This window comes from Arctopsyche grandis, chromosome 9 (genome assembly GCF_051622035.1).
Source record: "Arctopsyche grandis isolate Sample6627 chromosome 9, ASM5162203v2, whole genome shotgun sequence".
Lineage (NCBI taxonomy): Eukaryota > Metazoa > Arthropoda > Insecta > Trichoptera > Hydropsychidae > Arctopsyche > Arctopsyche grandis.
In genome coordinates this window covers 14129032-14155819 of record NC_135363.1, presented here as the reverse complement: position 1 = coordinate 14155819, position 26788 = coordinate 14129032, and the positions used below count along the sequence as shown (strand labels likewise).

Genomic DNA, 26788 nt, shown 5'->3' with positions numbered 1-26788 from the left:
TCCATTTCTTGTCCTATATGAAATCAGTAAGTTTTTTTCTGCCGAGAAATTCTTTATTTTTCTTGCGAAAACACTTTTCGGTAGTTTCGATCCATGTCGATGCACTAATGAATATTTCATGAATGCACTTTTTTTTCGTTACCTTCGGACTCACAACAACCTTGAAAAGGGACCCTCGAGACCGACTTTTTTACAGAATCGCCCTGCTTGGTCACCAAATTACCGAAGGCCGCTTTTCGAATCGCCAAATTTGCAACGGCGAACGAGACTCCGAAGCGCGATTTAATATCCGACATTAATGCATCCCAATTTGGCAGCGATCGAGCCGAGCCACGCTCTGAATACAAAAACAAGGAAATGACAACGAAATACATGTCCAAATTATAGCGAGGATATGCGTGTGTATAAACCTACACAGGAATACCTCAATCAAGGTTTGACACGTGCAATATACATACATTCTAACATACCTAACTTATATATACATAATTTTATGTTAGTAAAACAATAATTATCTTGTATCTACTAAATAATTATTATCTATGAATTTTTCGAAACGATTATAGAATGGTTTACATAATACTACAGAGAAAATATTCGTAACAGTGTGATAGATTCCATTTCGTATTCTAAAAAAAATAGGATTCTTTTCCTCATGTTATAATGATATGTAAAATATGTGCTTAGATCGCCCCAAGCTACAAATCAAAAAGGATCTTTCAATTATAAATACCTGTGATGAATCACGCGAATCTGCAATTTTTGCTTTATTTTATTTTTTCATATTTATAACATTTTAAAATAATTTCCGAAAGATAAATAATATGTAATATAGAAAGCTTGCTTTTTAAAGGTTTATCGAAATTTGGTCCTGAAGTAATGTTCACATATTAACATTTGTAAATTGACAGACATTGAAAAACAAATCAGACTGGCTTGGAATATATGTACACTAGTGTTGTGTTGTGTAAAAAATGATAAAAACTACCTACCTACCTACATATAAACAATTTAAAACACCAAAAAAAAATGAATTAATTAATTAAATAAATTTTCAATATATGGTGCTAAATGCTCAGAGGCTTATTACCCTAGCGAAAACATTAGTAGCAAACAGTATATATAGAAGTTTTTTGTTGATCTGTTATTATATTCGTCCGTTTTGCTGGCAGTGTTTTAGCTGTAACATACATATTCCGAGCAGTGCCGGCCTTACACCCGATGGCGCCCTCGGGCAATTTTTTCTAAACATCCTTAGAAAGAACTTTCGCCTTTGGCGCTCTAATCTAAAATTTTGAATGGCTTTTGGCGCTCTAATTTTAAAATTTAAAGCACCTTTGGCGCATTGTTCGGCGCCGTAACTTATTTGGCACCCGGGGGCGCCGCCCGACCTAGCCCCCCCCCCCCTAAAACCGGTACTGATGTCGAGTCGAAATGACTATTATAGAACGGCGAGCATTATCGTACACAGACACAGAATAGCCACATACATATATGATATAATCTTATCAAGAAATACGTTTTCAAAAATGTTTTCCTGAAATCGAATTTTGACGGTAAGTATGAATATACATATGTACACTTTAAATCAAAAATATTTGATTACAATGACAAATTGTCATTTTTTTACTACCAACTGCTATATAAGTGAAATTGGTCCTCTTAGAAAAGTGAACACACAGTCAGACATGCAGAAGCTCTTCACAGAGACAAATTCGCGAAAAAACTAACATATGTATAAATATGGTAAACGGACTACTAGTCATATATGAACTAGTCACAGGACAACCGGTCGCTCTAGATCGGTCACACGTGATCACCCGTCACACTAAAACTGGTCACGAGAAAACTGGCCACACCCTAAAATCGGTCAACCAGTTTTAGGGTGTGACCAGTTTTAGTGTGATGGGTGATCACGTGTGACCGATCTAGAGCGACCAGTTGTCCTGTGACCGGTTCACATTTGACTAGTAAGTACACGTCGCGGTCACGTCACGCTTACATCACTTTGGCCGAGTGCAAGGCAAAATCGGCTTACTTATACATTACAGGCCATGACGATACGACGCAATATTGCTTACGTCGTATCGTCGAGTACTTACAACATGAATGCATACACGTGCATTGGTAGCTACGCGTCAGAATACAAGTCAGCAAAAATGTTTCGGCGTTTATCGAACGAAAAATTATGTATAATCGCGTTGTTGTTGAAAGAAGAAGCTCAAGAAGGCAATAAAAAAGCACGGAGGCGTTTTGATGTGCATCCCATGTTAAAAAATAGAAAAACCGAAGGAGAGTTTTGGACACTGTATAGGGAGCTTGTGGATGAACAGGAAATGTCGGGTACTGCTGTAAGCCTGCTGTGGCGTAACCGTGACGGTTGGTATGAATATATCCATACAAAATGTATCAAAGAATACTTTTCGTACGGCCGGATACCTGCCGAAGTTGGTACGTGCTGACTAGGTATGAACAGACCTTAATAGCGTACTCAATTAAAATCGTCAGCGGTCACCAGACGATTCACTGACATACATGTTGGGTCCAGTGGTGTAATGCTAAATTAAATAATTCCGGGGCTGTGGTAGTTTTTATAGACATAAATTCCCTTCTTTCCACTTATTTAGGGTATGTTAGCATTGAAACTGCCTGTATTGTATCTTCAAATCCGTCAAAGGGAGGGTGAGGAGGACCACTGGTCAGCCTCCACTATTTATAAATTCCTTCGAAGTTATTCTTCATAAATGAACTCAATATATAAGATATTTACAATCTTTGGCCACTAATAAGGTTTCCCATTTACCTTTCAGCATTTATCAAATGAAATCTGGAGAGCAGAAAATTTTAAATGCACCTTTCTAGTGTGTGCATATTGGTTGTTATTTTCAAAATGTTGCACTTGTAAAAATATAACTAGTACTGGCAACACCACGAGTAGCAGGCCGTCAAACGTCAAACAGTTTGAGGTTATGCAATTGTAGAAATTGTGCATAAAATGATAAGTGGAATGCTGCGATCTCGTTGTATAGTTATTGGCGAAAGTTTTCTCAAAAGGAATTTTAATGTATTACGCCAAACTCATCAAAGGACACTCCCCAGTTTAAATATTTTGCTTAAATCAAAATATTCTACTGGACAAAATGATAGCCCAACACAAAGCGAAATCATTTACAATGGAGCCCTCTCCAAGCAAATCCGCGCTGTTAAAATATTTTCTTTGTCTTCGAGCATAATTGGAGTAATTGGTCAACCGGTTATTTATTCAAAATCTTTAGAAATTGGTGGCACACCCGTAATGGTGGCCATTTGTGGTGTTGTGGGATTTTTCACATTTGTTACACCATTTTTACTACATTTGATTACTAAAAAATATGTTATTTATATGTCTTATAATAAAGATTCAAATATCTACACCGCTACACTTGTTAACTTTTTTCTCATCCGTAAAAAGGTATACCACTATATTTTAAAATAATTTCAGTTTCATAAAAGCTAAAGCGCAATTCAATTTATTTATTTTTTGCAGGTAAACTTTACTTCTACTGATGTCATTGTACCAGATGTTCCTGGGCTATTCACCACCTTTCTTGCTCACAAAATCCCAATGTTCGTTGATCCCAATGGATTTAAAAATACTGACCATTTTATTAAAATAATGGGCTTTGATAAACCGATCGATTTTAATTTAAATGATTTGATAAAGAAACCTGATAAAGAAACTAGCGATAGTAAAAAGTAAAGATGTAGGTTTTATGTAAATATTTACTTTATTTTTATTTGCGATATTATTTTGTAAATTACGTTATTAATGACTTTAATATTATACAATTCCTGGAAATTGCAATAAATTTAAATTAAAGTTAATTTTAGCATTATTATGGTACATAACAGAACCCTACTTTATTTGATGTACATATGAGCCGCTATATTTCAAAGTTCACTTTTCTTCACTTCGAGAAAATAACAATTTGTGAATTAAGTCAAAGAGAAATAGTGTTTTTGGAACTGAAAATTGGACTTCCACCACTTTCACATATAACGGCGTATATGTACATATACAATTGTATGTATGCAAGTTAATTTCAATACATAACTGATGTATTTCGTATGAAGTGTCAAATTCAAACATTTGCAAAACTTTTTTGAGTTCTGAATGAGGTCAAATTAATCAATGGGTGATGTCACTATCATAATAATAACAATAAAAAAAAACATAAATGAGTATACATTTTATTTTTTGCATAAATATTATACATATTTAAAATATTCACAAGTTTCATCATTATAACTCGCTTCAGTTCAAGTTTCCGTGCATGTAAATGAAAACTTAAACGGTTTTATTATAAATAAGTCTGAAATTAATTTGAAATAAAGCCTTTAGTATTTTAATGACTATACTAGTACAAGGTTTTATAAAATCTAATATTGTCTTTACATATTAAATATTATATGTATTTTACTTAGAGGACAATTTACATTGTTGAGTTGAAATTTTGAATTGTTTTAAATTGCAGCTTCATTTCTTCAAACCATGAATATATTTTATTCATATACATTTCATCAGTCTTATACTCAGTCCTAATGGCAATCGTCTATTTCAGTCTTATATAAATAAGTACAATAAGCCGCAATTTAAACATGAATTCAAAATTTACAACTAATGCAGCGCCTCCGAAGGGTTGTAGATGTGAAAGTTATTTCATATATACGTATGTATATGTAGATAGTTGTTGTTATTACAAATCCAACCATCAATTATTTTAGTAAAACTGAATAAATTACAATATTCACATGTAAAATTAAAAATAACATTATGATGCTTTTTTTTAATATTACATACATTACATTACATTCATCCACTGGGTAAAGAACCTTTTAGCTAATTTAGCTTTTAACTAATTTCCAAAATTGTGTTTGCTATTCTGAGTCCACATTAAGTTGGAAAGCTAACACTATGTTACATGTACATTTTAAATTATTTATAAAAATAATTTAATTAGCATAAAAATATTTACAAAAATTATATTACAGGATTCTATATTACACATTTACATACACTATGGTCCATCAGTTAACAGCTTAAATAAAATTAAAAAGAAAAAAGTGCATTGACAATACTTTCAATATACACTAAAATAGTGAATAGCTTTCAAAAAGTTATTTCTGCACCATGAAAAAATTTTATGCTACAATGTAAAAGTTTTTTTTCTTCTTTCTTCTGTTGTTATCTCATCAATCTCTGATAAATCATTACCAATGATATTTCTGTTCTAACGGTCATGTATGGGCATTACGGAATCAATACTCCGTCCCCCAAGATGTAAAAAACAGTGTTTGGAAAATATTCTTAAGGCTATAAACTCACTAGAAGAAAGCACGAATGGTTACCAAATTATTCTCTTCTTACTTCGTCATTGTTATGCACTATGAACGAAATTTTATCATTTAATGAAATCGTTTTAAAATGGAGTTCTCTTGTGGTCTACAAAGAAAACACATTGCAGAGTGAACCGCGAGCTGCATTTTAAAATAGGTTGCATTGGGATTAGAAAGTTGCATTTTTAATTAAGTCGTTGCAGTTCAGTGCTTACACTCCTATTGAATAACATACATTATATGTATGTAGTTCAATATGCTATTAAACTTCAGATAATATAACTTTTTTCCATGCGAAATGAAAACTGAGGATCCATAATATATCAATAAATATACTTATGTCATAGTATATTAAATTTACAACTATTACAAAGTTTAGGAAAATAAAGGAATCTGTGAAAAGTTATATGTGAAACTCAATCATTTTCGTGTAGATTATCCCTCGGCTTTGAATCGTATTTGTAGTTATTGTGACTTGGAATGATTTCTTCTCCACAAATAGTTGTAGATGCTTCCTTTATCCTCTTTTGCTTAGCCAACCATTCAACAAAACAGAATGCCACCGTACCGAGGGTAGCTAACGTAACTAAAACAAGGAGTTGAATACTTAGATTTGCGTGCGAAGAATAAAAGAAACATCCGGCCGCTGCAACTGACTGAAAGTAAAAGCCGAATTATAGATATCGAAGATCAATGAACAAATATATTTCTTTAATAGCAAAATCATTGTTATATACCTGAGTAAATTTGAATATCGCAAACGCTGAAGTGCTATCATGGGCGAAAGTTCCACCCAGAGTAGAATATATTTGAGTATTATAGCAGGCATCGCCAAATCCTAGGAGAAAACTGCAAAGCATAGCAACGTATGCTGATGGTTCCATGTATGACTTTTCATCGGTTTCACCGAATGGAGCGTCGTTTGGTAAATTGAGGAATATCAAAAAGAAACTCAGCACGTGAATCAAATATCCAGTAATTACAATTGGATCTCTACCCCATCGTGCAGTTTTGTTACCGAGTATGCCAAATAGTGCACCACCTTAAATTAAATAAGAAAATTAACATCAAAGTGATAATAATCAAAAATTTAGCAACATGTTACATGTTATAACATGCTATACCTAAAACTTCACCAATGCCGATGAATACACCAGAAAGTCCGACCAATTGCTTAGCATTTGCGCCGATGCTGTTAGTAAATCCGATACTGGAGCTGTACACGCCGCTAAAGAAAGAAAGTTCGACACCTGAAATATAAAAATATTGATTAAAAATAAGATATACAATGAAAATAACCATTTTGAATCATAACACATTAAGAAATTTTACCAGTATAAAAGAATGTTAAACTAAGTATGAGCATTTCCTTGGTGCAAAACAACTTTACAGCTCCACGTAATGCCTCCAGAGGTCCTTGAGGCTCAGATTTTATTTCTACCTTTTCACAATCACCTACTATTTCAGTTGGACAAACTGGAGTCTCTGTACGCCGCAGTGTCACTAAAAATCCTATTCCAACTATTGCTAAAGCAATGAGTACTCCAAACACAAGATGTCGTGTATTTTCATCAATGTGACTCTTTCCTTGAAATTGAATATAAACGAATAAATTTCCAAGGAACATACTGAAACATAAAAATTTTAAACATATATAAATAATAATTTTAATTATGTAAAATTATAAAAAACTTTTATAAAAACTTCCTATATAACTGTTTGCAATATTTAAGTTGAAAAATTGAACTAACATTATAATTAAACTTAAATAAATTATTTCCTTTGCCTTAGTGGTAAAATTTATAAATAATTCGAGGGAATCATCATTATTTGTACTTAAAATTATCACATTGATGCATTTTTATATTTGAATCCTTGAAAGCATATTTGATATGTTGACATTTCTCTCAACAATAACTTTTATAGAAAAACTTGTTTGTAGACTGAAAAAAAAGTTTTGTAATGATTTGAAACGATTGCAAAAGAAATAATGCCATGGCTAACAAAAGTGTGAATATTTAATGAATCAATGACAATTTTAGATTATCCTTGAATATCTATTTTTATAACAAGAACGAGTTTTTTGTATCATTTAAGATATGTGACTATAACGCGTATGTATATAATTTAAATTTTGGCGTACTTTAGTACCAATACCATAACCATGAAAAATTGCTATTTTTCCCAATACAAGGTTTATTTATTGTACATATATATAAAATATGCTTGACTATCATTGACTCTATTGACTGACGAATATTTTAATATCATATTTTGAGAATGTTTGTATGTATGAAATCAAATATTTAGATATTGATTAATACCAGATAATCACTATAAAATAGTTTTTAATAAAATATTTACCTGGTTTGCAACATTGCCCAAAACACCCCAGAATTTCTGGATATTGTCGCAGCATCGCTATTGAGAGTTAAATAATTTCCTTGACCTGTCCAAATTATAGCTGCACCCGCCCCAAGCATACAACTAGCTGCATATAATAACCATGTTTTTGGAAACAAGAAGGTTATTATGAATAAACTGAAAAAATAAACTCGAGTTTAAAATTACACAATTAACTGACATATATAAAAGTGTTTGAATAATTTTTGATTCTAAATAATTTTTTGCAAAGCCTTGAAATAAACCAGCTTGTAAAGTGATAAAGACCATTCTGCATATATTGATTTTACATTTACGAGAAATGTGAATGACCTTCATAATAGGTCTAACTTCTAAGATTAGTTCTCAATGATACATCACTTTTAAAAAATTAAATTAAATAAAACTTTTTATTATTAATGTATACTATTAATATTATATTAATAATGGTTTAGAAAATCTTCGGCAAACTAGATAGAAAGTTAACATTTTTATCCACACCAATTTTTCGTTTGTTTACATTTTGACAAAATCCATTAGCCAAATCGTCTAAGGTTTTGTCATTCCAAATGTGCAAGTAGATGTTTCGAAATAAGTCCACCAACGTCTGCGCAAAAACATTTGCAAATTTCATCATTCTACTAGGCGCTTTGTACCAAGATAGAAATGTCAAGGAAAAGTCTAAGGTTTACATAACAATATGACCTGATTGAAAAGTTCTACAAACATAATATATGTATGTTTGGCATATTAGAAAGTGTGTCTTTTTTATTTTAATGTTGATCATAATACCAATAGGTAACAGCACCAATAACCATAGCCACCCTGGGTCCAACCACGCTGATGATAGAAGGAGCCAACCAGTTGCAAATGGCAAGTGCTGCATAAATTATGGCTAGAGATGTGTAGCCGTCACCTTCGAAACTTGGATAATCTTCAGTTATACTGTCCAAAATAGTTTTCTAGAACAACATAAAATACATGCAATTAATAATTAAATTAACACAGTATCATTATTAATCTAATAAATTTAAAATAGCATTTTTCTATACTCTTTGTATGAAGATAAAGATATTAAATGATATATTTGGAGTAGATATTATGCAAAATACACATTTTGCAAACATATGTACTTGCATACATATTTACTACTCACATACATTCTTAAAATATACAAACATATAATATATATGTATAATATAAATATGTTAATATGAAAATTGAGAGATTAACAAAAAGTGAAATTGTAAACTCGATTACTTTGAACATATTTCCTTTATTACTAATAAAGCATATAAATCTCTTGGATTCCTACTTCACTCAACTAAACCCTTTAATGATTCTCATGTACTTAGATTACTTTATTTTTCCCTTGTAAGGTCTCACCTTGAATTTGCCTCAATTATCTGGTCACCTTTTTATATATCCCATATTAATTATATCGAAAACGTCCAACTAAAATTTATCAAATACTTATACTACCGATTTCTACGCCCATACTACTTTTCCCGATATTTTAAAACTCCTATCCTTTAACAATCTTTCTGTCAGGGACGACTCACTGATGCTACATTCCTTTTTAAGCTCCTAAATGGTTTCCTTGATTGTCCCGATTTACTGAGTAAGGCTGGTTTCAGGATCCCCCTCCAGTATTCTAGACAAGTTTCACTCTTTTCACTTAATCTTCTCAAAACCAATTCCCTAAAATATACCAATATACAGCGTTTATCGTATGTTCAACCGGGAGCTGAATGACATTAATCTATTCAGTATTTCTTTGCATCAATTCAGGACTGCCATCGGGAGAGTTTTGATTGATTGATCCATTTCTATTTCTATTATATAATCTTTATCCAATATTATATCACTTCATGTTTAGTTATGCACTGTTCTATTTAGTCATGTTTTAGTTTTTATTCTTTTCTTTTTCATTTGTTTGTCTCTATGTACTATTTTATGTAATCTGTAAAAATCTATAATCGGGCTCAGATGTTATTTTGTTATTTTTTTTATTTTATTTTATTTATTGAAAAATCAACAGACAACAAGATGTAGACATGCATAAAAACAAAGAGTAAATATATAATACATATAATATCCGAGTCCTATTACAGATTTTTACAAAGATAATTAAATGAAAAAGATAAATACAAGATAAACAAATGAAAAAGAAAAGAATAAAAGCTATAGCATGAAAAAATAGCACATTGCATAACTAAACTAAAGTGTTAAAATATTGGAAAAATGTTATAAAATAGAATATAAGAAGAAAGTTATATTTATTCTTTATTTTTATGCATTTCTACATCTGTTGTCTGTTGATTTTTCAATAAATAAATAAATACTTTCATTTATTAATTATTAATTTATTCTTTGATAAATTTTATTTAGTATATACATACATATGTATTGTGAATAAAGGCATTATTGTTTATTTTTTAAACATTGAAAAACAAGTAGTTACATTGATAATAAAAGTATTTAACATTATAAGTATCATAATAAAAAAAATGTATGTATTAATCACAATTGACCTCTTACAAGGTTATTAAACAATTATACGTATATCCATAGATATGTATATAAAATAGCATTATAAATCAAAGTATCATCTAATATCATGTTATAAATAGTTTTTTTATTTTTTTCATGGAGTTGATTTAGAAATTAGAGTTTTAAGACCATCAATTTTCTTCCATTTCCTATATTCTCCACATTTCTCATGCATACCTCCACTTATCTAACCGCCCCTGTTAATTTTTAATGAAACAATAATACACATTTAATCAATAAGCGTTTCTACATACATGCATACTTTAATATTATGAAATATATTTTCTAAATTTAAAAGAATTCAATAAGGTTAGTGTTAACGTTTACAATGCATAACAAAACTATCGCTAGAAACGCAGACTCGTATGTATGCAAAGCGAGAGCGTGCAAAATTTAGAAATTAGAACAAAGAGGTATTTGAAAATTTTCGTACAATACAATCGATGTATTTGTATGCGGTTTAAATAACTATGTACATATGTGGGTGCCCTCTGATTATGCCTACATATAGTTTTACCTTGTGATGTTGCGACAAAACCGTTAAGCCTGATAATAATCAAACTGAACTAGAATTAAATTGATCATCGTAGAAATCATTCAACAATCGACACACACACGTACATACATACATTGTAGATATTTTTGTTCTACAAAAGAATGTGCATCTTCATAATGTACGAGTATGTCCTCGACCGAATTAACTTTTTTGATAAGAGTGACTTTGGTTTTACAAAATATTAATATTTCCTATATATATTTTTAAATACAATAATAAATTATAAGTCGGTCAGCAGATCAGTTGGAGCAAACGACTCGTATCAATGGATACATTCTTTAATTATATTATTGCTAATATTTGGGCAAATCGTTGACACCATTGACAATAATTTTAAATGATCAATTATTACACACCATTGCGTTCGACGATCGCACCGGTTATATCCGAACATTTATGTAATGATTAGGTAAAGTGGGTTAAATGCCAGTGAGAAAACGTGATTATTTTGTTATTAGACATTTCTGAAATTAATAAGTTTTTCCTTAAGAGGGCTGGACACCAGTGCCTTGTCCATACAAACGTATTAGACTTCTCCCTTCCTCAATTATGGCACTAGAGAAATTATTTTTTAATATGCTATGGATATCCACCATTGGGTTGCATCTATCGTTTTATTTTTTTGATTAGTTATTTTTTATAGGAGCTAGTAGCCGCCAAACATCAATAAAATCGCTTCTTTTTTACACCCACGAAAAGAGTCCAGCGTGCTTATTTAACGGTCGATTTTAAAAAAAATACGCGCATAGTTGCACAGAAAATATCTTTCTCATACCGATGATGATTTTTTTTTTAAATTGGTCCAGTTTCGGAGGAGAAAATAGGAGAATACGAAACCTCGATGTTGTCAATTTAAAATACGTTTTATCTGGTCGAAGCGCAACTGTCGCATTCACTCAATATATATATTGATATATATTGTCGCATTCACTTAATATATATATATATATATATTGATATATATTGTCGCATTCACTCAATATATACATACATATATCGAAGAAAGGAACGGCAACAAAGTTAAGGTTTCGGGTGTACAGCCCTCTTAAGCCAATTTTATTTTATTTGTTATAATACATACACGAAAAAAATTGCTATAGGAAAATATATAGTTTTTTCTTAAAGAGGTGTTGATGCAGACAATTTAAAATGAAATTTCTTAACTGGCACTCTTGAAGATTTGCTTTTTACTGATAAAAAATAATGTCAATCCAAAGATTTGTGCAAACATGAGTAAGTTCGTTGTCATTTATTTGGGTTGATTGTGCAAAGCATAGTCCGTTGCATATACATAAATAAAAATAATACATATTCAATTAAATGTACGGACATTATCATTCACATGGATGAACTTTGTAAACCCTGACCTTGGTATCTTATTGTTATAAAATAAGGACAATCGTCAGGATATCGCCTCTATTAATATAATATGTACGATCACCGTATATGTATGATTGTAACACGACTTCCAAGCATCCGCACCTATTTGTCATTTGATGGACTATAGAATTAGACAAATTGAATTATATTATAGAATAAGTGCGTAGATCCTTTGTTGCACGTGTTGCAAGCTGTTGACAAAAACGATTGACGAATTACAATCAAAATGCATCAAAGTAATTGTTTTGTTATTCATATAAACTCAATGATACAGATGTGCATTGCAATTAAGTTGCATGTTTTTTAGATAATTTTAAAAATTGAGAGCTTGATAATCAAGGGCGGGCACGAATACAATTTAACTGTAAACCAGGTGTGATCAATTTATTTAAAAAATATCAATACTCAGATCGTAGATACAATACTCATTCATTTAAATTTAGGTATTCTCAATTGACATTACTACTTTTTACTTTATCTATTTACGTAGTAACAATAGAAGAAGTTTTGTGATCATGGGAAAATTCGAACTCGAGATTTTGACTGATTCGAACTCAGAATCGATCACTGATCACGTTTTCATGATCTAGAAAACATGTGTGTGTGTCTGTGCGTCAATTTTGGGGATTTTTTGAGCACCGTCAGTCCTATCGAACCGAAACTTAGTATCGGTTACTGAAATTCTTATCGATACGACGTAATTTTTTAAGTTGACGGGAAATGGTACCTCCCCTTATAGGTGTCCTCTTTTTTTAAGTTTATAAATTCAATCATCTCCGAAACCACTAACCGAATCAGATTTTTTTTTACATGTAATAGAAATTATAAATTTTATACCCTAATAATTTTTGAATGTTTTTACCTGAACCGGAGGTAGTATTTTACTCTAGAGAATCGAGGTTTTTATGTTTTTCTCAGAAAATTTTTGGTTTATTTCTGAAATTTCAAAACTAGTATATGATAATACTTGTGAATTAATATGTGAAATTATGAAATAGCATTCCTTCAACTAATGGAAAAACACGATACATTCACACACTTTGATTGAACAAATATTGAATGGTGATTATTTGGGGTCTAACTCACGGGACCGAAAGTGAAAAGGTCGAAAAAGCAAATATCGGAAGGCAAAGATCGAAAATCGAAAGATTTTAAGTCGAAAGATCAAAAAAAAGGGTGCATGGTAAACGGTACTATGTATATATAATATATATATATATATATATATATATATATATATATATATATATATATATATATATATATATTTATATATATACATACATATATATGAGTGGCATGTGGTGAAATTATCTCTCTTTTTGCTATACAGCCTTGTTTAATGTGCGCGCGCAGGATACGGGAGGAAAAGCCCGTTCCTCTTGTTCCTGTTGTATCCTGCTCGCGCAAATTAAGTGAGGATGTACGACGGGGGGAGAGAGAGTTTTACCGCATGCCACTGATATATATATATATATATATATATATATATATATATATATATATATATATATATATATATATATATATATATATACTAACCGTTTTTCATATGTATGCATGGTAAACGAATATTTTCGATTTTTTCACTTCGACTTTTTCACGGTCACCCGATTATTTTATATGACATATATAGATTCTTAAAATAATTTGTATTAACTCTCGCTGGGGGTTTAAAATACCTACTGATGATTATCTGGTTGACGGCACCTGGTGTAGAGCATAAAGTGCACATACTCACCATCACGCAACATTCTCGTTTTTCGTTAAATGCAATTCGAAAAACTGGTTCACGCTTTTATTGAAAGCAACAAAGGAATCTTTTCGTCTATTTACATTGAATAATTACTAACATTTATTTATTATTTAAAAAAAAGCTTAATTAAACATATACAAACGGTATGATAAGCGCGTGCATTATACACATACATACATACATACGTATTTACATGTAAGTAATAAATGTGTGAAATTAATCATTGTGCACACGAGTAATAGTTCACATGATGTTACTAGGAAGTTTTCATTGTTCTGATACGCCATTGTTTCAAAATTTGTACTCCTCACTTTATAAGGCGCACTTTAATAAAAGTGCATACAAATTGTGAGCACGTTCTTTCGACTGGAAGTGCCTTATATCCGATGGAGCTGAATTTGAGAAGTTTTAACCGATTCTGATTTTGAGCAATCGAATCTTTTTAAGTGGGTCACTCACCTTGTAGACCCAGTGCAAAATTACTGATTCGAGTTGAATTTTATTATATAATATATGATTTTGACAAAAAAATGTTTAGATAAATTTTGGATTGAGCTTCTATGTAGTATTCTACATATCCATATTATCAATTATACGTATACATATGTATACGTATAATTGTATGTGCATATATACTAATAATTATAATATTACCAATACATTATTAATGCAAATCAATGATTTTGCAATTCATTCTCAGTACTACACACAAAAAAGAGGACACCTATAAGGGGAGGTACCATTTCCGGTCAACTTAAAAATTTGAAAAAAATTTACGTCGTGTCGATAAAAATTTCAGTAACTGATACTAAGTTTCAGTTCGATAGGACTAACGGTGTTCAAAAAATCCCCAAAATACACAGACACACAGACACAAACACACACATTTTTTCTAGATCATGAAAACGTGATCAGTAATCGATTCTGAGTTCGAATCAGTCAAAATCTCGAGTTCGAATTTTCGCATGAACACAAAACTTCATCTATTGTTACTACGTACATAGATAAAGTAAAAATCACTAATAATTAATTACTAGTGATTTTTATATAATTAATTATATAAAAATTACTCCATAATCAAAAATATGGATTACTCCATAATCAAAAAATAAATCTAACAGAGGTAACTTTGTATAATATATGTATGTATGTGTGTTGTCTTTGAATGTCATAACCTACTTTATACTATAGCAATCAATCAAATAACGATATAGTATTATAGTTACATATGTACATATGTACATATATCGAAAAATCAATTTCTAGTAATTAGATTTTGAATTTAGATTTGTTGAAATGATTACGATATTCTCATATAGCGATTATCACTAAGTTAAACAATAATAAGGTTTTAATAACTTGTTTTAGTTAAAATTAATACAAGTATATCCTTGAGATTAGTACCTGTAACCCAAATACTTGTGAAAACGACGCAATACAATTATCGCATTTAAATAGTCGACATTTTTTAAGGTAAAGCAAGATAAAACGTATTTTTATTTTAATTAACATTTCTAGTTATACTATCAAATGTGTAATATATTATGTATTGTGAGTATTTTTCCATGTCATTACCGATTATTTTTATTATACATATGTATGTATATCATTAGCATCATAATAATATGAAAGAAAAACTAGTTTTTATCGATTTCGTATACATTTTGTACATGGAAAGACTAGTTTTAGCGGTACTTAAAATTAACCTAATTCAAATGTTATTAATTGACTACATATATGAGAGCTTCGAAATGTGTAAAAAAATATGTTCAACTTTACAAATTCAATTATAAAAATGTATTCTAGAGAGAAAACCCAAATCAGTAAAAGAAAGAAAGTTTATCGGTAATTATTAAGTTAACTTTTTATAGGAATGAAAGTAAACGATACCTACATGGTATTAAAAAAGCCTATAATATTTTAGAGATTGTGCAATTTGGAAATGTGTCTTGACGATTCTACCTTTCTAAATTCTTGAACAATGTTAGATGTAAATTTTATATGCATTTTTACAATCAGTTTTTAATTGCGTTCTATGAGTATAAAACGAATAGTATATTATATTATATAAAAGGGGTATTCAATAACGTTTAATTTTATATTGTAATACATTACTGTTAGTCCATTAGGACTTCCTCTCATTGAGTATGCATGGCACAATCATTTGTCAATGTATGTATGTATAAAAAGTATATGTACTGTATAAAGAGTTTTTCCAACTGTTTAACCCTTTATTTGCCGAGAAAACTCATTGTCAAATTGAATTACGTTTCATAAGAATCAGTTAATAGTTGTTTTATTTTGAGCTATTGATACCATCTAGTTAAAAATTTATGATGCGTTGATAAATCAATTTTGATTTATTCTTACTATTGATTTATTAACTCGCACCTTGTACGGAGAAAATTATGCGTTGTGATTATTGCTTACACATTAACCATTTTTCAATGAATAGTAATCACGCTGTCTAATAATGAAAAAAGGATTAAGAAGAGGGTGAGGATTTGTCTTTGCCATTTTAACATTAAGACAACTGGAAAAACCTGATGGTTAATATAAGATGTAAGTCCAGCATACCGAATAAATATCAATAGGCGGATACGTTTTGAAATTTTTGATCGCTTCGATAGTCAACAATGTTCCTATACGTTATGAAAGTTGATCAGAATCAAGGACAAGTGAAGACTGGCAGGTATACAACAATATGAAGTGGACAGTCAGTGGCATTATTTTTAATATCGATCGTCAACAATCAATGGAAGTGCTTTAGTGCTTTAAAAAATACGGGTCAGGATACTTAAGAGTAATTAATGTAACATCGTCATTATATCGTTACTGCGGCCTCGTTTGACAACAACTGTCATCATGAATTCACAGTTCGATATACATACGTATGTTATATTTTAGTCGGAGTTTCCTCGAAACTTTGACCCAGGACCAAAGACCTTTGAATTCAGACAAAAAAAAACCCACCTCGTTCAACTTTCAGACCATTTGATTTTCAATGACACACAATGACAAACTTGCAATCAACGACGTGTATTTTATGTACACATGTTCTGCTTTAGTATGCGTGGGATGAGTGGTCATCTTATCGCAGTTGGAGTTGTTTAGATGAACCATCAGCGTACATACCATAAATTATTACATGTATCGATATCGATAATAGCTTCAAACAAAAAACCTTTCGTGAAATTGATAGATATGGCAATAAACACTTCATTGTCTTTATTTAGCACTTTACCAAAATAGGAACTCTTCAGCGTAAAAATAGAACAGTGATAATATAAAACACTTTCATATATGTATAATATAATATTCATGTATGTACAATACTCTCTCTAATCAAAATTTTCAACAGTGAGAAGCGTTGAAATAAGAGATAACGTTTCAATCGGTACATTGAATTCAGTTTTATTCGTGTAACCCCTCCATTTACGCAGATTCATCAGTTTTAGAATTAATTCATCATTCTTATTGGCTCATTCTTCTTCTTGTTAATGCCTTGTCCGCATCCGGACGTTGGTGACCACCTCGTCGATTATTTGAAGATATCCGCATCGGTCTTCAGCGGCTCGAAAGAGCTCTTCGGCGCTCATATCGGTCCACATGCGCATGTTTCGAAGCCAAGATAACTTTTTCCTACCAATCAATTTTTTTCCTTCTATTTTCCCGATGGTTATCAAACGGGGAAATTCGTATTTTGGACCCCGTATCATGTGTCCGAGGTACTCCATATTTCTCCGCTTGATGACAGAAACAAGTTCCCTGCCTCTTCCCATCATGCCGAGGACAGCTTCGTTTGATATCTTTTTGGTCCACGGAATCTTCAGTATACGCCTATAGACCCACATCTCAAAAGCTTCGATGCGGCTGATCATCTTGGTCTTCAGAGTCTACGTCTCACATCCGTGTAGTAATACTGTCCAGACGTAGCTCTTCGCGAATCTCAACCACGTATGAAGATTGAGATGCTTGTTTGTAAGCGCCGCCTTCATTTTTACAAATGCTGTTCTAGCCATTTCGATGCGGATTCTTAGATCTTCATCTGGGTCCATCTCTTCATTCAGCCAGGTACCCAGGTATTTGAATCTTTTTACTCTTTCTATCACCTCTCCATCCAAGGTTAGATTCCCGGTGTCTGTTTGCATTCTATCTACTATCATAAATTTTGTCTTCTTTAGATTTATGCGCAGACCTCTTCGATTGCTTTCTTGATTTACACGGTCTAGAGATCTTTGCAGGTCTGCTAAATTTTCAGCGACTAGTGCCGTGTCATCAGCATATCTTATATTGGTGATCGTCTCGCTGCCCACCATGATGCCCTCCGCCTCTTGGAGAGCATCGTGGAAGATGGATTCGGTGTAGGTGTTAAAAAGAGTAGGTGATAGGATGCATTTTTGCCTGACGCCCCGTTCTATAGGAATCTCATCAGTGAATTGATCATCGATACGTACTACTGCAGTCTGATTCCAATAAATATTTCGTAGCAATCTGACATCTCTGTCATCCAGGCCAATATTTTTTAATATTTCCATCAGGCGAGCGTGTTGGACACGGTCAAAGGCCTTTTCAAAGTCTATAAAGCAGATGTACAAAGGTTTGGCTCAAAGAAATTACTAATCTACACATTTCGATGTCGTGAAAAGTGTTGAGATTGTTCTTAGTCTGAATTGAATTATGCTGTTATCTATGTTTGTATGTATTTCATTGATATTGAAAGAAAACAAAACCAAATAAATAAACAATCGAACGTCATTATTTCGTGAACCGTTTCTTCCACCGTAACGTTACAAGTGTATCTGCGCAATTATTTATACTAGAATGTGCAAATAAGCGCGAAATTCTGTTCGATACGAATTCATTTGACAAAAACGAATAAAAAAAATATGCGCATAAATCATTACTACGTACGTAGCTGCTTTTGAAAGAATATTACAACGGACTGTTGGTATTATTATGACTTCAATAAAAATGAAAGTAGCTAAACAACTGACGTCACATAGTGGGTGTGTCTACCGCGTTACGAATGCAGTTTTGTTTAGTTTTTTTTTTTGCTATCACTTTTTTGTCTCTTTGTGGTAAACTTTTCGATAGTCAATTAAACTTGACACATATTCGAATTGAACTAGATACGATTCTTTTTTAATGATGTGACGTTGGTGCGGGAGTGCCCCAGACGTTTCATCATGGTTAAAGGTGAAGGTCTCAATTCTATCAGTTTACTTTTTTTTCTTCAAAATTCAAATTCAAAACTACTACTGGAATGTCACACGAAGACAAAGAGCCAATAATAGGCCAAGTAGTCCGAGGTGGGCAGTTCTTAGCGTACGATACACCTGTCCTTGACTGCATACAGGTATCTGGTATACAGGTGGTACAAGTTACACTAGATTCATTAATCCTAAATTGGGGCCTCACAATTCAGGAAGCATTGAATATAAGAAAGTAACATTGAAAATACTTCGACGATAAAGAATTCCGACGACAGTTGATACGTACATATGTACTCGCTTAAAGCCAAGTTCAAGTATAACAATCTCAGTGTTCTCAATCTTAAACTGGGTCAATTATTATTATTATTTTTTAATAAAAAGTGTTAATCTTTTTGGCTGAAGCCACCTTTCGAGTTCGGGTCATGGAGCAACGACGATTTCTCTGTCGCCAATGAAAATTATGCGATTGCTTAATTTTGGGACGCGTATATGTACATATTTTATCAATAACGTGAGGACCTCTTGTCCATTTCGAGAAAAGCACACTTTCCCCGAAGATTACTTTACGCCTTATCCATATCGAGAGGGTGCCGCATGTTTTTAAAATAAGACTTAATTGCAGTTTCGTGTTGTTAAAAGCCTGATTTGTCATGATGTTGCCTTTTTTACACACTCGGAAGATTCACAAGAGAAGATATTTCGCATTTAAATAACTTAAAATGAATGCGATAATCTGGGATGCTTTTAAGCGAGAAATCCTGTCCTCTTATGTGCATATCTTCAAACAAAAATGTTTACGTACTTAAATATGCATTAGTCAAATGATCAAATGATTTTTTTCATATCAATGTTGAATGACTTTTGATGAATCAAAACTCGCACATATTCGCATTGTAAGTATAGGGTTGCTATCATACATATACATACATATGTATGTATATATGCATGACAAAAATGGGTGTGTCAATTTTTGAACCGTTGACGAGTAAGTACGGTTAAGCATTACTCTATAACCGGTCTTTAATATTCGACGAAAGCCTTTGCACGTAAAACAATATCAGTGCATACTATGTACATTTAACCGTGAAATTGCCACATTTGTATGCTTGTAAATTTGAATGTAAATTGCAAATCGGCACTATTCGATTTTGTGAATATTTTAAAATATTTGAGTGCGAATCGACGACGGGTTGCAAAAATCTTTATATTATACATTTCACACAATGCGCACGACCAAGATAAAGAAAAAAATATTTCAAACAACAACGTGACTGTATATTTTTACGTCAATACAGGTTGTGATAACTTTAATGTCAAACATAACATATGTATGTATATTGATTTGTATTTTTTTTTTAATTACATATCTCTAAAATATTTGCAATATCGCACAAAAAAATATAACAAACGTAGTCATTTTATCTACGACTACTTATGACGAATATAATGATTGGGTTATGTGTGTGTTACAGTTCAAGTGTTCACTCCGGTTCGTTCATGTATATACCTACTAGTTTGTTCATACACGAACTAAAAGTCAAAACCTAACTTAAAATGGCTTACCAGGTGTCGCATGAAACTTTTGAGCTGTTAAAACCTTTGCGATGCCAAAACGTCAATTATTTAAATGGGAAATCCTATGGAAAACACATTTTTCAACTTTTCAACTTTTCTACAACTCTCGTTTCTGCTAACTTTTAAAATATTGCAACCTAGGGTAAGCAAACATATGTAGATCTGTACTTAAACTTATGCCTATAGTTTATGCATGAAAATACTAGTTCGTTCGTCAATTTGTTCTTTTGAGCACACTGTAACTGGCCGGATTAGTTCGGGTATGAAATGTTCATGAAATAACGTAATGTACACTTGGACTGTAAAATACATGCATATATACGGTCAATTAAAGTTATATGTATGTATTACCTATGTCGACTATATACTTGATTTGTTTAAACCCGCCAATAAATAACAAAATCACAACGAATCGCGATATGCGTTAATTATATTTATTTATCAGAGGATTATTGCAGATTCGGTACTATCGCTAAAATCATTTAAATCTTATCGATTTTTTTCACCGGTTCCACTGAACTTGGATTTAATGAAATATTTTATCTACAATAATAATTAAATTGTCTTAAATACTATTAGTTTATGTATTTCCACTGACATGATTCGAGTACATTTAATTTGAAAGATTTTTATTAATATGATTGATTTTACTAAAAATTTATATTATGAAAATATGTAAATATGTACAAACATTTACAGGGACGTCCCGTGGGCATAAGTAAGTAAGGCGACGCCTAAGGGCGGCTTATTTGTACGTGATTTTTATTATTCTTTTAAATTAAACATAATTATGCCAGTATAAGAATTATTGACATTAATAAACCCAATCAAAAGCATTGTAATAAAAATATAAATAATTTGTCCTTCAAGAATGGACCACCAATAATCAAACGATCTATATAGGTGATAATTACTTCCATTAAGATTAAACACATGCATTTAAAATAAGTCTGAAGACATTTTAAATAAATTTACGACATATAAATAAATTTACGACATATAAATATAAATTCAAATATTATAACTAAAGCCCGGATATCCAGCGTGCCGTTCATTGTTCAGATGTTGTAAATGCATTGTTAAAGGTTTGCCGAACCTTTTTTACAAAGCATTTACAACAATTGAACAATGAGCGGCGCGTTTTGGGTCCGTACTCTAATTATAACTATGTACATATATCAGTAGCGGCTCATCCATATGAGCTGCGGGCTGCATCCTCCCAGAATAGTAAATATGAATGGTATTTTTGTCGTTCATAAGAACTGTGGAGCTGCAGCCTTCCTAGTATAGTACATATAGCCAGCAGCATGGCTCGGTGGTTGGGCTTTTGTCATAGAGACGCCAGAGAAGCCGGGTTCGATCCCGTGAGTTGACCTCGATTGAAAATAATTTATTCTGAGTATATCTGTAATGCTGCTGGTCAGACTTGGATATTTGTAACTCCAGGTCGATCGATTCCTATCAGAATTTGCCAATTTTTCTGATTTCATTGTTGAAACGGTTCCTCTATTAAATTGGCTAAAAATCTTCCTACCTACTATGTCATCATTATTTGAGTATGATTAATGTACAATTCATAGATGTCTAGTTAATTTACGAGTTTTCAGTGTCTCGTAATTCAGCGACTTGTATAATAAAAAATGCCGTTTTGTTTGTAATTGGCCAGGAAGGCGCATTGGGGTTTACCTGTAAGACCTTCCTGGTATAAAATATAATAAAAAATAAAATAACGTAAAACAGCTCAGACTTTGAAGGGTTAGTGTTGTTGAACTCACACTTTCCAAACATTCACACAAATATGTACAAACATTGATAGAAACAAAACTCACAAATAAATTTCAACGTTGATTTGCATCGAACACATTTGAGATATAATTAGTATAATATTTACCGTAATAGCAGTTGATGAAATATCGACGTACTATCACGTCATATATAATATTATCGAACATATCGTGTATTTTTTTATAGCATTACACATGTTTGCATAATATCTTTATATACATCGGATTTATATATCGGCACGCTGTTGTTTAAAAAAAACTTTAAATAAAACAGTGGCGTAGATTTTTAATCGTATTACTGGAAACTTTCACTTCTCGACAACGACGGTAAAGTACGCATTCAATGTACATACGTATCAATTTACGTAAAAATATATGTACGTATGTACATGTAAAGTTTATCTTCGTTATGGTATTTTCGGTTAAATTAAACATTTTTATGGCCTCTATTTAACCGACCAGTAAAAATTTCACATTCTGATCAGTAAAAAAAACAAAAAGCTGACGGTACTGGCTTCCTGATTTTGTTTTTTCCCTTGGACTGACTTTTTCTCGGATATGTGTTTGATCCGGCTTTAACAACTTGAACATCGTTCATAAATAAATATTGACCCCCTCTCCGTTTTCAACCCCCTCGCTCCAGGTTCATTTAGTCTCACTGTCTCAGTTCTCGCGTGTCTGTTAAATTAATAAACACCGACCCTAACATCCTAATCTTAAATGAATAGGGCCAACCCTAACCTAACCTAACTTAACCTAACCTAACCTAACCTGACCTAACGCCCATTGTGATAAACTAAAATGGGCGACGCGCGAATTTGGTTTTACTTATCATTTATATTATTTATCTGATCACTTATTTAATTAATTACTGATCATTAATCTTAATTTTTAACTGATCATTTTAGTTATTTTTAACCAACCAAATAATTAGTTCTCCATTTTTATCGTCGAAATTTTGGTTTTTACCATAAATTCTAATTTTATATTTTAAATTTTATAGTCAGGAAGCGATTGCGTATGTACATACATATATATAAATGTCGACATGTAAAATCACGCAACGGAAAGAAAATTGAAACCAGCTAGAAAATAATGATTAATTAGAACACTTTTTAATTAGTAGAAAAAATCGAAAGCGAAGTAAGAAGAGGCTAGTAAAAAACCAAAAACCGTACGAGCATTCACTTTAGCGAAATTTCATTTACTCCAGTTAGATTCAAATACGATTCCGACTGATTTATTTAATAACAAAAGAATGTTATTGTGAATCTGAATACATAATATTTGTTGATACTTACAACTTGCGCAAAAACGTCAAAGCGATTAGATGGCTACGTACGTTTGATGTTTTATTATGAAAAACACATTCATTCTTAGAATCAATAGCCATTAATTAACTACTCTGTTATATTATAATTATCAGGTTGTGCAAAAAAAGAAACGGTCAACGCACTCAATATGAAGATAAATTCAAAAGTATCTAATTTTAGAATTAATTAATGATTACATTACAGTGAGTGTATATCAGTGGTACTAATATTATTACAAATCTTAACAAAATTGATTAAAAATAACTCAAATTTATTCAAAGATTTAATTACCAAACTAAACACATTATTGCAAACGTTAAAATTAATTATACATACATATATGTAGGTTCTATAAATAATAAGATAGCTCCAGTTAACAATATTGCCACAAAAACAAAATTCAATCAATGCTTTATGTTAGATTTACCAGTTGATTATACATACATAATATATGTAAAACCAAACAAAACCACTGATAAAGCGATGCATTATTTTTCAATAATGAAGAAATAAACATACATACAAAGTTCCTATTATAGATAGTATTAAATGTAGATATTGAACATAATATTAAATTATATTAATTAATTATATTGATGACCAAAATGAGCAATGTATGAAAACGATCGGATAAGAGGCAAACTTTATCCCGAGTTGTAATCGTAAGTGAAACGTAAAAGAGGTTATTAAAAATTAGATTTTTAATTAAATATTTTAATAAAAAAATGATAAATAAAATTATTTATTTATCAATTGTAAGTGCTTCCATATAAATATAATATATTTTTTACTATATGTAGAAAAACTTACTTTTTTTTTTTTTGAGACAATAGTTAGATTCATTTCTATATTCATTCGTATGTATGTATATTATATTCCATGCAACTATTTAACCTTTGCCCAGAACAATAGATTTTAATTATTGGAAACGGATAACGAGTTGATTTTCTCACGATTGAAGTTCACCGAGAAAAACTATCGACCTGCACGGAAAATGCGCGGAAAAGCGTTTGCAACTTACAAACGTCACTTTGACATGCGAGCGCACGTGGGACGCAAGAAGGGAATTAAATACGGGAAAAAAGGGATTTCTCAACTCACCTCAATGTTGCCCATAGTCTGGAACGCCGTGAAGACAAACATGAACCCGAATCCGAGCAGGATCACGTTCAAAAATCGCCTTTCCATTGCCATTTTCGTTGTTGTTGTCGTCGGGTGTTGCGATGTAAACAGTACCGGTCGCTCTCGACGCCGGCTATATACTGAGTAATCTCCTACCGCAGTTGCTGCTATTGCTGCTGCTGCTGCTGCTGCTTCTGATATTGCTGGTGGTGGTGGTATTTGTCGCAAGAATGCGGAGGCGGTTTTGGTCGAGGCCGGTGGATGGATACTCTTCCCTCATTCTGGACCGGCCTTCATCAGCTGACGGTGCGATAACCCTATGGGGGCGCGACCACCATCGTCACATACATACATATGCCACATTAAAATCGACCATCGTGCCATCCATAGCAAACATTCCTATGGAACTTCTTCAAATATTCCACGTCCCTGAGGGAAAACCTCTACCCGATTAAATACACGAGAGGTGTAAATAGGACACAATATATGTATATTTCATATAGTATGTACTAGGGATACCAAATATTCGTCGACTTCATCTATTCGAATATCGAATAGTAAATCAAGAGCTATTCAAATATTCGAATATATTCGAAAATTAAAAAAAAGGTAATTACGTATGTACTAAGCAAAAATTACATTATATTTATATATGTAATATATTACAATTAAAAAAAAAAAATTAAAATAATATAAGATAAAAATTTATAAACTCCTTCTGCTGTTATTAAAGATGCACTATTTTTCCTTAATTATTTGATTGCGGTTTCAACGGGAGTATGAACATCAATTAAAATTTTCAAAATATCAATTTCATTCTTAGAAACAGTATTGAAATTATATTCTTTTAGTGCTATGTTTACACTTTCTTAAACTTGAATAAATCCATTGAATTCCACCTCGTTTTTACATCCAATAATAATTTAATTTTTTTATTTTCTTTTTTCATTATGATTTCTTGTAAAAATGTTATATTTCGCCGGTGACTTCATATTATTTTTCTGATGTTTTCTAAAATTTCGTAGAGATTACTATCGATCGAAAAGTGATTTTCTTCAAACATTTCTGTATTTAATAAATGAAAATCCGTTTCTTCATATGTAGACATTTCATCTTCCTCATTATCTTCATTTTCATCACAATTATCCCTATTACATATGTAATTTTCTTCATAATCATCAGCTTCTTCGTCATCACTCTTTTCATATTGATTTTGTGTATTTATTTATAAAAAAATATATACACGAATAATATTCGAATAACGAATGGCTGAAAAATCAGACGAATAACTCGAATACTCGAATATTCGAATATTCGATTGGGATCCCTAAACTAAGTACTCCAGATAAGAATAGCACTTTTAATAGAACATTAAATGGGAAATTTTTGTTCTTCTTAATTCGTATGAATGTTAATTAAAATAATTACAGAACGGAAAAGTAATCAAATGACAAAATTGCTGATCTAAATCCAAGGGCGTTAAATTACTGATCCAAATTTTGGTGTATACGACCTAAATGAAAGTCGTACCTGATACCTGACATTGATGTAATTTTTAAACACATCGTTTCAAATGCTTCATTTTCCGTCTCTCGACTATTATTAAACACGAAAAATTGTAAATAGGTTTTTGAGCTCTTTTTCCTATGCTGTACATTGACATTAGAATAATATAATACTATGATTACTAACAAAATTAAATTAAAATTTTAAAATAGAAAATTATCAGTAGATCAGTTACTATTAAAATAGATACATATAAAATGTATTTTGAA

General features: G+C 31.5%; 2 protein-coding genes across 2 annotated transcripts; one reads left to right on the top strand and one right to left on the bottom strand.

Annotated features, from left to right (window-relative positions):
* Positions 1 to 2897: 2897 nt before the first annotated feature.
* LOC143916517 (transmembrane protein 70 homolog, mitochondrial) lies at positions 2898 to 4820 on the top strand. The gene is made up of 2 exons (XM_077437654.1): positions 2898 to 3451; positions 3527 to 4820. Exons 1-2 carry the CDS (start codon positions 2996 to 2998, stop codon positions 3737 to 3739), a joined length of 669 nt encoding a protein of 222 aa, XP_077293780.1. The 5' UTR covers positions 2898 to 2995; the 3' UTR covers positions 3740 to 4820.
* On the bottom strand, positions 4221 to 25239 carry LOC143916516 (UNC93-like protein MFSD11). Its single transcript, XM_077437653.1, has 7 exons — positions 24993 to 25239; positions 8551 to 8720; positions 7741 to 7917; positions 6709 to 7004; positions 6501 to 6626; positions 6114 to 6418; positions 4221 to 6032 (listed from the first exon to the last, which is right to left on the bottom strand). The coding sequence occupies exons 1-7, from the start codon at positions 25083 to 25085 to the stop codon at positions 5793 to 5795; spliced, it is 1407 nt and encodes a 468-aa protein (XP_077293779.1). The 5' UTR covers positions 25086 to 25239; the 3' UTR covers positions 4221 to 5792.
* Between the last annotated feature and the right edge of the window lie 1549 nt (positions 25240 to 26788).

Bases quoted from the DNA above. Each gene is read 5' to 3' on its own strand.
- LOC143916517 (XM_077437654.1), top strand. From the start codon at position 2,996: ATGATAAGTGGAATGCTGCGATCTCGTTGTATAGTTATTGGCGAAAGT. The intron at 3,452-3,526 runs GTATACCACTAT...TATTTTTTGCAG, and splicing joins TTTTTCTCATCCGTAAAAAG to GTAAACTTTACTTCTACTGA.
- LOC143916516 (XM_077437653.1), bottom strand. From the start codon at position 25,085: ATGGCAATGGAAAGGCGATTTTTGAACGTGATCCTGCTCGGATTCGGG. The intron at 7,005-7,740 runs GTAAATATTTTA...TTTATGTTTCAG, and splicing joins TGGGCAATGTTGCAAACCAG to TATGTTCCTTGGAAATTTAT. The intron at 6,033-6,113 runs GTATATAACAAT...TTTTACTTTCAG, and splicing joins CGATATTCAAATTTACTCAG to TCAGTTGCAGCGGCCGGATG.